The sequence below is a fragment of the Leucopleurus acutus genome (genome assembly GCF_964270905.1).
Source record: "Leucopleurus acutus genome assembly, chromosome: 17".
Taxonomy (NCBI): Eukaryota; Metazoa; Chordata; class Mammalia; order Artiodactyla; family Delphinidae; genus Leucopleurus; species Leucopleurus acutus.
Genome location: NC_139159.1, coordinates 83222471 through 83234552, shown reverse-complemented (window position 1 = coordinate 83234552; position 12082 = coordinate 83222471). Strand labels below are relative to the sequence as shown.

General features: G+C 63.5%; 1 protein-coding gene across 1 annotated transcript in view; it reads left to right on the top strand.

The window, feature by feature from the left end:
- The window catches only part of ZC3H3 (zinc finger CCCH-type containing 3), an 82045-nt gene continuing 69963 nt past the window's right edge, over positions 1 to 12082 (top strand). The window contains exons 1-3 of the mRNA XM_082858545.1: positions 1 to 87; positions 1511 to 2828; positions 4005 to 4201. Of these exons, the coding sequence (XP_082714671.1) occupies positions 42 to 87; positions 1511 to 2828; positions 4005 to 4201 (1561 nt within the window). The 5' untranslated portion in view covers positions 1 to 41. The remainder of the gene's footprint in view (positions 88 to 1510; positions 2829 to 4004; positions 4202 to 12082) is intronic.

The window sequence follows — 12082 nt, the reverse complement described above, 5'->3', positions numbered from 1 at the left end:
TGACGTCGCGGGGGCCTGGCCGGGCGTCGCGGACTCTGGAGATGGAGGAAAAGGAGCAATTACGGCGGCAGATCCGTCTCCTGCAGGGTGGGTCAGGTCAGGTCGGGTCGGGCCCGGGTCGCGCGTCCCTTTCTTCCCCTTCTCTTCACAGCGGGCCCCTGCCCGCCTCCCCTAAGGGGGTGGCTTTCCGCCCGCGGTCTCGGCGGCTAGGTCCGGTCGGGTGGGGAGGTAGGTGGGGTCGGGCTGGGTCTAGGGGACCCGGAGGGGCGTCCCGACTGGCCTGGGTCACCTCCAGCTCGGGTTTCGACGGAGGGTGCGAGCGTTTCCGGCGCTGCGGCTGGTGGCGGCGGGGCGGTCGCTTAGTAACCGGCGGGCGGGAGGGGGCCCCCCACCCCCACGCGCGGGCACGTACTCGGCGCCCCCTGGCGCTCCCTCGCTCCCCGCGCCCGACAGTGGCAAAGCCCGCTCGGGGCCAGGTGTGTGTTTCTTCCCTGGACAGCCCGTTTTGACGCTCCTTCCGTCCGTACAGTCACACTCTCCGTGATACTCCCGGCCCAGACTCCCCAGTCTTCAGTTTCCAAACTTTTCCATTTTTAGACCTAATGTGGTTTGCTATACTTAAAAAAAAAAATTCCCCTTGTAAAGTTATTCCCACAAAGAGAAGACTTAAGGACTTGGAAAGTGTGTATGGGGGAGAGTTCAGGTGGGCTGAGCCCACCTTCCAGGCACTTCCTGGCCTTCCATCATATCTGCCCTGAGGTGTCACCAGGTCTGGACCTGGCTCTCTTTGGGCCTGGGGGCGGGACATATGGTGGGGGAGCGTTGTAACGGTGGGGCTTGTTGGCTGAGTTGTAACAGCTTGGGTTGTTTCAGCCGAGGCCTGTGCCCCACCTGCACGGGCACAGCTGTCCAGGGGCTTCCTTGGCAAGGCCCCGTGGCGGTCCACTGCACTGCGATTCCCGATGATTAGGCCTCTCCTCTCCTCAGGGGAGGATGGTGTGACATTCTTGTCAAGTGTGGAGTACCCAGGGGTGTCACTTACCTCACCCTCACTGCCTTGTGTGCCAGGCAGGGAGCTCATTAAGGTGCAGCCCTGCTCCCTCTCTATCTGTGGGCAAGCCAGAGGGCCTCCATGTCTCTTGAGGCATTACAGCATAGGGCCTTGCTGGTCTTTTCATACTGAGTGACACTTCTTCTCAAAGGATTGTGAACCTAGCATAATATTCCTGGAGAATAGGGAATATGCCACAGGGATACATTTTAAGGATAAGCAACTAGAAATAGGATTGAAATAGAACTGACGGGAAAAGACTTATGGAGAAGATTGGCCTAGGGAATTTGGGCTGACTTTCAGTGGTTCTCACGCACTGGCAGCTGCCCCTCCTGCACTGGGACGTGACAGGATCCACCGGGGTCTGCGGGGTGTCTGGTCAGCTGATGCCCCTCCAGGGAATTCTCACTGATTTTACTCACCCTCCGGTTAATGGGGCTTGTGCTCCTGTCTCCTCAGGTCTGATCGATGACTACAAAAACCTCCATGGCAATGCCTCTGCCCCAGGCACCTCCGCCGCTTCCCAGTGGCAGCCGCCCGCTTACAGCAGCGGCAGGGCCTTCAGTGCTCGCTGCCCTCGTCTGAGCCGGAGGGGCTTCTCCCCGAACCATGGGCCCGTGTGGCGCAAGAAATACTCCCTTGTGAATCGGCCCTTGGGATCCTCGGACCCACCCGGCGACTGTGCTGCGCAGCCGCCCCTTGGGGCTGGGGGCAGCCAGGGTCCCGAGCCCCAGCAGTACATCCTGGAGAGGCAGGTCCAGCTCAGTCCGGATCAGAACATGGTCATCAATGTCAAACCACCGTCAAAGCCGGGCTCAGCTGGCACTGCAGGGGTCCTGCGGGGCTCCTTGGAAGAATACGGGGATGCCCCCTGGAGCAACCACAGGCCTCAGGAAGGTGAGGGTGAGCTTCCCGGTGGGCAGCAGCAGCCCTCGAGGCCAGGAAGAGCTAAGGGGAGCTGCAGTGAGGAGGACCCCCTTCTGGTCTGCCAGAAGGAGCCTGGCAAGCCCCGGGTGGTGAAGTCGATGAGTACTGTGAGCAGCAGCCCCTCGGAGCCCCGGCGGATGGTCGGTGAGAGCGCAGTTGCGGCCAGGGCCCGCTTCCCGCCCTCCAGCCCGCCCCAGCGGGGCGGCACGGCCCTGGGCCGGAAGGTGGGCTCACAACCTGCGGCCAACTGCGGCACACAGCTCCTTGGGGACGGGAGAGCGAACGCCGGCCATGCAGATCAGTCAGCTGCCTCTGGCCTGGTGGCAGGCCCAGCTAGACCTGCTGCTGGACCCAGGCAGACCCGGGAGCCCTTGCTGCTGGTGTCCTGTCGAAGCAACAAGTTCCGGCAAAACAACTACAAATGGGTGGCTGCCTCGGCGAAGAGTCCCCGGGCCCCTCGGAGGGCCCTCAGTCCCAGAGCAGTGGCGGAGAATGTGTGCAAGGCCCCCTTTTCTGCAGCGGAACGAACGGAGAAGCCGCAGCTCAGAGGCGACCTGGATGCCAAGCCCAGGAGGTCGGCCGCAGCCTCCGTGCCTGGGGCCTCCCCGAGCAAGTACAAGTGGAAGGCCTCCAGCCCCTTGGCCTCCTCGGCCTCCTCCTTCCGTTGGCAGCCAGAGGCCGGCAGCAAGGACCATGCCTCCCAGCTCTCCCCAGTCCCATCTAGGTTCCCCCCAGGGGACAGACCAGCAGTGGGACCCAGCAGCTTGAAGCCCCTCTTCAGTGAGACCCCGCTCTCGGCTTACAAAGTGAAGAGCCGCACCAAGATCATCCGGAGGCGGGGGAGTGCTAGGTGTGTGTCCCTGCCCCGCCCCCGGCCCTGTCTGGCCAGGCAGGTTCCGCCTTGTATGCAGAGCAGGTGGGAGGGCCCGCCCGCAGGGGTGTGGGAGGTGGAGAGGAAGCCTCACCCCTGACGGGGCCTGAGCGCGGAGCTTTGCCTGTGGTGGTGTCACCATAGTCAGTAGGAATGAGGCCAGGGTCACTGCTGTCCCTTACAGCTGAGTGACAGGGCTCAACCTGGCTGGGGGCTGGCCTGGGGCCCCCAGCCAGGTGGGGACAGGTGGAGGTGGTGGCAGCATCCCACCCTTTCTCCTGTGGGCAAGAGACCAGAGACTGCTGGGTGGTTTCTGTTCTGGGCCTGCAGGTTTTGTGCCCAGGCCAGGAGCAGGGCAAGCAAACCCAGGGCGCAGTGTCTCTGTGGGAGGGGGTCGCCTTTCCACCGGGGAGGAATGCTGCCCCTTGATGGCCGGGTGATAGGGTGAGTCACGGCCTCACTGAACCCATGTCACCTTCCCCGCCCTCTGTCCTCTCGGGTCTAGAGGAGGCTCGAGGACGGTGTCATGGCCCAGTGCTCCGTCTGGGGTCAGGGACTTAATTGTGGTGGCTGCCAGTGGCAAGGGCAGAGGGCCTGCCTCTGCCGTCAGACGTGGTGACACTCGCTGACCTCCCAGCAAGTCCCACTCCAGAGGTCCTTTCCTGCTGTCTGACCTGGTCTTGGGCCCTGCCCTCCCCGATCGGTGCTGTCTTGGATTCCTCGGGTTCCCTGCCCTCCTCACTTTTTCTGTTTCCGCCAGTGTGGGGCGGGGGTCATCGGGCTGGTGGCAGCGCCTCCTCCGTACAAGGCCTGCCTGCTTTGCTTCTTCTCCAGCTCCAGGCGGGGGCTCATCTGGCCTGGGGCGGTGCAGGAGGTGCTTGTGGAGCACTGGGTGGGGGTCGAGGCTGCTCTCCTGCGCTCTCCGCCTGCCTTGGCTCTGGGATCCTCCAGGGTTGTGGCTGCGAGCCTGGCCCTGGCGGGGAGGAGGAGGGGGTGGCGTGGGGGGATGGGTGGGGAGCAGCCTTCTGACGGCTGCTGAGGTTGGTTCCCTCCGGGGGCTGAGTCCATGTTGCTGGGATCTGGGCGGGCAGGGGTGGGAGGTGAGCCACTCGCTGGGGGAGCCTGTTAGGAGCCGTCTGCTCTTTGTCTCTGCAGCCTTCCTGGGGACAAGAAGAGCAGCCCCCCACCTGCTACCACGGCCAGGAGCCAGTTCAGCCTGCGGCGGAGGCAGGCCCTCCGGGGGAAGAGCAGCCCTGTGCTGAAGAAGACGCCCAACAAGGGCCTGATGCAGGTCAGCAGGCACCGGCTGTGCTGCCTGCCTCCTGGCCGGGCCCACCTCCCCACCAAGGAAGGTATGACCAGGAGGAGGGGCTCCCTGGGCCTGTGACGGCTCTGCTCCCTGTTGGGACCCACCTTCGCCGTCCACCTTGCATTGTGGGGCCCTGGCCCAGGAGCGCTCAGCCTGGCGGGCAGTGGGTGGCCTGGGCTAGTGAGTGGAGAAGGAGAAGAACCGGGGTACCGTGCCCTGCACTCTGGGTCGGAGAGATGCTTCCAGGCAGGCATGTGGTGGTCTATTCAGCACATCCCTCTGTGTATGTGCAGCCGAGTCCCTCTTGGCAGGAGGAGCGGGAAGGTAGATGAGAGGGTGGCAGCCCCGCAGCCCTGAAGGGGGAGGAGACGTGGCTTGTGCCGCCCAGGGCCTCTCCCTCCTTTCCTCACTGCCTGGGCCACGGGTCTACCCCTCCCCTCCCTGCTGGCGCTGCCTTTTCTTCGGGAAGCCTGAGCTGGCCTGGGAGGGGTCGGCTTTGCCCTCTTAATGAGTCCCTGGAGTCCAGCAACAGAATGGGGAGCGCTGTGGGCGTGGCCCCCGCAGGAGGCTGGCTCCCCACTGCCGCGCTGGCAGTGCTCTGGGGAGGCTGCAGAGCCAGGCTTCATCTGGGTGCCTGGTCCTGAGGTGGCCCCTCTGAGCGGCGGGGTGAACGTGCGGCAGCGGCTTCTAGACTGACCCGTATGAGATCTGGAGGTGACAGGGTTTGGGGCCGGGCAGGCTCGGCGCTGGGTGCTCCAGCCGGGGCCTCGTGCTCTAGAAACTGTGCTACGCTTCGTGCTTGGGGAGCCCAGCCGAGGGCGTGGTCCTTGGCCTGGCCGGGAGTCTTTGAAGAAGGCTTCTGGAGGAGCTGGTGCCTGGGCTGTGCTGAGCATCTGCGCGTAGCCGGCCGTGGGAGGGTGGGCCGTGGGGTCCCAGGCAGAGGGTCGAGCGGGGCGGCGAGAGGGCTGTGGGGAAGTGAGGCTGGAGGGTGCCGGCCTCCCACCCGTTCTCCTTTGGCCGTATCCCGTGCGCCATGGCAAGTGTGGATTTCATGCCGGGTGACGGAGCAGAGGGAGCCCCGTTAGTGGTTCCTGGTTCCTGCGAGGTGGCTGGATTGGGGGGTGGGCCTTGGCTGCAGGACTGGCTGGGAGCGAAGAGGTTGAAGGTGACCAGCGGTTAGGCTGCCGCGGGTTGACTGGAGAGGACGAGTTGAAGATGCCCCTCGCTTTGAGAGACTGGTGGCGGGGGCGCCCCCAGGGAGCTTGAGGGCAGGTGGGGGGTCAGGTGGCCTCTTGGGGCAGCTGGGGGAGAGGCCAGGAGGTGGTGTCTGTGGACATCTGGGCCTCTGTGGGGACTCATGGCCCCTGTTCAGATCCTCTCTGTCATGGTGTTGTCTTAGCCGGCCGAGATGTCGGGTGTGCAGAGAAGTTGCAGACAGATCTGTCCCCGCAGATGAGGTGTCACGCGGGATGGCAGCGTGCAGGCCATGATGATGGTGCTCAGGGCCGGCTGTGGGAAGTGGGCGGTCCAGGTGCTGGGGGTCCAGGAGACCCAAGGCAGGGGTGGTCCCTCCTGTCCTCTGGTGCCCGCATTCGAGCTGGCCAGCTGCTGAGACATTCCCATCGTGACTTGCCACTAGCAGGGTGTCGGGGCGACAGAGAGGGGGTGGCCAGGTAGGGCCCCTTGTGGAGGTAGTATTTCAGCGAGGCGTGACTGACGGACGTGGTTGGAGGTGGCTTGGGGGAGGAGTGTCCCAGCCGGGGCAGCGTGCTGGGAAGGCCCTAAGGCCCTGTCCTGCCTTCTTGGGCCCTTCCTGACAGCAGAGCTCTTGGGGGATCTGGCGCGCGTCTGCTGGGCGTCGGGCCCCCTTGCTGGGCCTGGAAGCAGGCGTGTGTGTGGAGCACCTGCTGTGCAGGGGTTGAGTGTGGCATGGTCGCGGCAGACAGGGCCCTGGGCCTCTTGGCGCCCTTCCTGCCACCCAGGGGTGCTGAGTCCTGATGCAGGTATGCACACTGGCCTTGACTCTGTCCCTGCCAGGCCTGTGCTGCCCCTGCCTCCAAGGAGTCTGGCCTGGGGGTCGACAGGCCCAAGGCAGGCTGCTGCTGGCCTGCGCAGTGGGCACCCCAGGGAAGGAGCGCCACACGGTCTAGGAGTGGGCTGGGGACCCACGGACCGAGGGGCCCTCTGCGGATGGGTGGGCAGCAGTGGCATCGGGAGCTCTCCTCGCAGAGCCAAGCTTTCCCACCAGCCGGCCAGGTGGTCCTGGGTGCCCTCTCTCCCGGCTCCAGGCCGGAGGGCTCTGGTGCAGCTTGGGGGCCGGGGTGAGGGCTGCCCCAGGCACGGGAACAGCCTGGCAGCAGCCTTGCTGCAGGAACCACTGGCCAAGGGGCGGCCGGGGAGCTGGAGAGCTGGGTAGGGGCCTGTGGGCAGCATCCCAGGGCCATGGGCCAGAGATGTTCTGGGATGCTCACCCGGTCGCGGGGTGGACAGAGGGGTGAGGGGCTGGCGGGGGCACAGACGCTGGGCCTGCAGATGCGGTAACCAGGCCAGGTGGGAGAGGAGGTGCCGTGTGTCGTCCCTGGAGCTGCACCTGCACTTGTGAATAGCCTGGCCCCTTTGTAGGCCTAGAGCAGAGTGGGGTGCAGGCTGGGGACGGTGGTGGCTGCCGCCTGCTGGCAGGGCAGCCATGGTACTCGGTGGGAGGGGGAGAAAGGCTGAGGGCACCGCTGGGTGTGGGGCTGTCAGGTGGGGACTGTGGCGCCTGCCAGTGGGGCTGCCACAGTCCCTGCCTTCACGCTCCTCTCCACTAGGAGGCAGATGAATCAGCTCATAGTTATAGACAGTGTGATAACCACGCACAGAATGCCCTGCAGGAGGGGAGAGGGTCCTGTTGGGGGAAGGGCTTGCAGAGGCTTCCCCTCACTCAGCCACTTGTCCATCCCCCCATGCATCCTCTGTCCTCCACCCCTTCATCCCCTCCCCGTTTCCTGCACAGCTGTGCAGAGCAGTGTGCTGTCTACTGGGGTGTGTGTGTGCTGGGGCCGTGCTGCGTTGCTGGACACAAACGGCTCCTCGGGTGCTTGTAAACAGACTGAAAAGTTGCTTTCAAGGGGAATTCCTTGTCGGTCAAGTGGTTAGGACTCAGCGCTTCCACTGCTGGGGGCCCGGAGGGAACTAAGATCCCACAGGCTGCACAGCGTGGCCAAAAAAAAAAGAAAAGAAAAGTTGCTTTCAGGTGGCAGAAGCACTCTGAGGAAAAGGAGACAGGCAGCAGTGCTGCAGGGAGCTTCGGGGAGGGTGGGCGGTGGGGACGTCTCTGAGGAGTGACATCTGAACCGAGCCCTGCGTGAGGAGAGGGGCGCGTGGGCACACCTCTGCAGGCGAAGTCACAGGTAGGCTGAGCTTTGCCTGTTCCAGGAGCAGAGACTGGTCCTGTGTGGCCGGTGTCCTGGAGGGTGGGAGGGGCCGAGGCCAGAAGGCAGGCAGGACCAGGGATGGGAAGTGGTGCTCGGCCACAGCAAGGAAAAGGGGGTTCTGTTGGGAAGCCCCTGAGGGACAGTGGAGGCACCTGGGCCTGCATGGGTGTGCTCAGGGACACAAGGTGGCCGCGTCGGGGCCCCAGGAATGTCCAGCGGTCCCGGAGGGGCAGCAGCCAGGATGAGACTGCGGGTGAGGCAACTGAACTACAGGCCGAGGGGTGAGGTCCTCATCCTTGGGACCTGACGGCAGGGAGCTCACTGGAGAGGCTTGTGCTGGCGGAGGCGAGTGTGCTGGGCCGGCGTGGTGAGGCCGGGACAGGTGGAGGTCATTTCCCTGGGCTGACAGCTCCCCCAGCCCCCTCCTCTCGAAAGACCTACCCGGCTTCCCGCTTCCCAGCTCTGCCTGCCTGCCCTCCCTTGGTGGGCCTGAGCAGCTGTGTGTGTGTGTGTGTGTGTGTGTGTGTGTGTGTGTGTGTGTGTGCAGGGCGTGCTCTCCCGTCTCTTGGAAAGTGCAGACCCCACCTACGGGCCACTGGCAGGGCCTCCCTGGGAATGGGGGCAGAGGCTGTCTCTGCATCTACTTGCTTTGAGGCTTCTCTGCCCTGTTTCCCACACAGACTTTTAGTGCCAGATGCAGCCCTCCGCTTGGAGCTGTGTCAGACCTGACCCCTTTGGGACGGCCTCGCTGCTGAGGCCAGGAGGGCTGAGGAGGGGGAGAGGGAGAGGTGGGCTTCCCCGGCTGGGGTCCCCACTTCAGGCCGGCTGTGCAGCCTGATGGCCAGCAGAGGGCGCACTTGCCCCTCTTATTCTTCATCCACCTTTTTCTGGTAATTGATTGCCTAATTTCCTCTTTATGTGAAAGAAAGCAGATATCAAGTAATTTGCAGCAATAACCTGCTAGTGCTGGGCCAGTATCGAAACTCCCCTGTTCATTTCAAGTGGCAGATAAAACACTAATACGTAATTATCCTTGCAAATTGGATTGTTTTAAATAACCAAAAGGCTATGGCCAGGAGAAAGCGATCCCGTCTCCCTTGAGTTACTATTGCAGTGTAATTGCCGCGTTCAATCAATCTCCCTGGCATTAGGAATTCCATCACAATCAACATTAAGCTTTATTCATTGTGATGGCTAAGAGCCGGGCCATTTCTCCTCTTTTTCTTAACTGGCAAAATTAATCAGGGAAAAGATTTTAAACATTTACCCGTGCGAAAGAGGTCAGGTCTGCCACTGTATTGCTCAGCAGATAAGGGGGCTAATAAAAAGAAAATTGAATTACTAATGTCACCAGGAGCAGAGTATATAAAACCTGGCAATCGCCGGTCCAGGGGAAGGGAGAATCCATTTCCTCGGGACAAGGTGCGCTCATTTTTTATTTGGGCTCATACTATCAGCAGTTTAATTTGAGGGCGCGTAAACAGGAGGAAACTGTTAGGGAATAATGAGCCCGAGGTGTACAGTGCCGCCCGATATATGCTGCACACAGTTTATTTGACACAGCAGATAATCGCTTTAATTGAATTCGAAACTGCATGTTCAGCAGGCCTGTGGCCTCGTGCCTTGGGGACCTGACCTTACAAAGATTCCAGCCTGACTCCTCCTCTCGCTCTGCCCCCCCACCGGCCCTCTCTGGCCGAGCCCTCTGACCCTCCCACCTAGTTCCCTGGGCCTAGAGTCAGACTTTGGTTGGGGGGTGGGGCAGGCGGTCCCTGGGGGTCCCCACGTGACACCCCTACCCCACCCCGTGCTCCCTGGGGGGATAACCGCACCTTGGCTGCCGGAGGCCCCCCTTGATCCGCCTCAGTGCCGACAGACCCCAGAGAAGGCAGCAGAGAAGAGAACTTTTCGTAGACCTCAAAGATGGTTTCCGATTGGCCACCCGTTCGATTGCGGAAGTTAGTCGTCACAGCCCGCGGTGTGGACGTGCGCTTTCCAGTGCAGACCTGGGGCTTCGGGGCCAGCTCCGGGGCTCCTCTCCCCCGGCCACAGCGGGCCCAGCGCCATGACTCGGGCTGCCCTGAGGTGACAGGCTTCGTGTGTGCAAAGAGGGTGCTGCCTGGTCCACACCAACCCAGCACGACGCTTGCAGTTGTTGGGGGCTGGCAGCCCACCCAGCACACTCGGCCCCAGGCTAGGGGGCTTCCTGGTAGCAACAGGCCATGTGATTCCTCCCAGTCACTTGGAGAGGTCTGCTGTCAGGTGCCAAGGAAAAGCCCCGGGCGGGTGGGCGGGCAGGGGTGTCCTCGCCTCCCAGGGGTTGCCCAGGACAGTGCATGTGTGGCGAGAGCCCACCCACCTCTCCTTCGCCTGCCTCTGCACAGACAAGTGGCCAGCGCGGTGGGTGGGGTGTGGGCCTGGCGGGTCGCTCAGGGCTGTGCCGGCAGGGCTGTGGTTGACAGGAAGGGCCCAGTGTTCACAGTGCCGTCAGGTGTGGATCTGAGCGCTGCCGAGGCTTTCACTCAAGCCGGGCCTCACACAGCCGCCTGCCTCCGGCTCAGAGCTTGCCAGCACGTGGCGGGCGCTTCCCTCACGTCCCTTAGTCTGCCGTGCCAGCCACGCGGTCTGGAGGATCTGCTGTCACCTGTTTATGGATGCAGTGGGCAGCCACTCGTCCTGGGTCATCGGCAGAAGAGGTAGGTGTGGTCTTGGGCCCTGCCCGTCTTACCGCGCCCCAAGCCTCTCCCAACAGGCCCCGCCTCCCCTCTGACCAGATGTACCCAGTGGACACGGGCAGGCGGCGGGCCAGGTACTAACACGGCAGCCTCACTCTTGGGAGGCAGCCCAGAGCCCACTGCTTGGTGCTGGGCAGCCCTGTGCATGGCCTGTGCTGGCCTCAGGACCGCGGGAGGGCCAGTGGTCAGAGGGAGCGCAGTGAAGCCTCGCCCTGGGCCTCCGCGTTCATCGGTAGTGTTTTTTCACCACCAGCGCCCACTGGGAGCACTTAGGGAAGATCAGGAGCCGGGGCAGGTGGGAGGAAGGAGGCAGGCTTGCTGTGGCCCAGAGGGGTGGGCGCAGGGCCGGGGCTGGGTGACCCCTGTGGTGTCCCCGTCGTGTCCAGTGCTCTGGTCCTGGGTCCCGGTCCTGAGGTGTGGGCAAGCCCTGGTTCTAAGCCTCCAGGCTGGTGCTGGCGTTGCCTTGCTCTGTTCCCACAGCTGTGGAAGGCCATCTCTCGGGGGTTTCTGTGCGGGCTGCGGGGGTGGGGCCGGCTTGGCGGGTCTCGGCTGGGCGGGTGATGGTGCTCCTGTCGCTCTTCTCGCTGCCGGAGTTTCCCGCCGTGGAGCGCTCTGTGGTCCATCATCACTCGCTGGCGTGCAGTTGGGTTGCTTAGCTTTACTACGGCAGACGCTGTAAAGGGCGTGAGAGCAGTTCAATCTGGAGCCCTGCTTTCCTAAGGGAAAATGAAAATGCTGAAGTAGGCCCTGCAAAAGGCAGCCGCAGCGATCCTGAGCCTTGCATAAATGATCAGGCGTGGCGGAGGCCTCCAGTTTTACGTTCGCCATGGCCGTGCTAATTAATTCTTCCACAAGAGCTGGCGTGGGAGTGCGTGTACGCGCATGCGCGTTGCCGTGTGGCGCCTGCCAGGCGTGGGGCCTCTGGGGAGCTGTGACCTCCGCGGAGTCAGGGGCACCTGAGTGACTCCATGAGGCTGAAGCCCTGGGAGCCGCTCCTCCCCTGGGAAGCAGGGGTGATGTTCTCACGATGGCCAGAGCTTGCAGCCCCGGGCTCTCGTGGGCCAGGGTCCCCAGGTGTCCGACGAGTGTAGACGGTGTGCTGAGGGTGGCCCGCCCCCGTGTCCTGGCTGACCGAGTTAAACCCAGCCTCTCTGCCAGCTGGGCCTGGCCCGGCCCGAGGGTCCCTGAGCCGGTGCGCTCTCAGAAGCCCACCCGTCCGTGGGCACGGGGTGCAGGGCAGAGTCTTTCTAGGGCTGCTTTGTCTCCCAGCCTCCCGCTGGCCCCTCAGCTGGTCTGTCCCACCTGCTCTCCTGGGCCCAGCCCCTTCCTCCCTTGGGGAGTGGGGGCCACCTGGTGATGGGGGCGTGGGAGCTCCTACCTGCTGGAGGTGGGCCATGGCCTTCCAGGTCCTGGATTGTGGCACCTTCTCTCCACAGCTTCAGCATGTTGCTGGGCACCCCATCCAGACCCAGGTCCCACTCCTCCATGCTCCCATGGTCCCAGTCCAGGAGCCCGCCCCGGGCTACGTCACGGAGCACCCCTTCCCCCGCAGACCTCGGCCTGGCCCTGTGCCAGGGCGGCCAGTGATGCAGTGGGCTCCCTATGAGACTCAGAGCCGGGAGTCTGGGCTGGAGCTGCTCTTCCTTGGCCCTCGCTTTGAGTGAAGCTGGGGGCGCCGAGGTGGGCAGCTGGGCTTGGGCCCAGAGAAGTCATCTCAGAAAGGAACTCCAAAGACATGTTTCCCCTGTGGAGCTCTCTTTAGCCGGGCTCCCC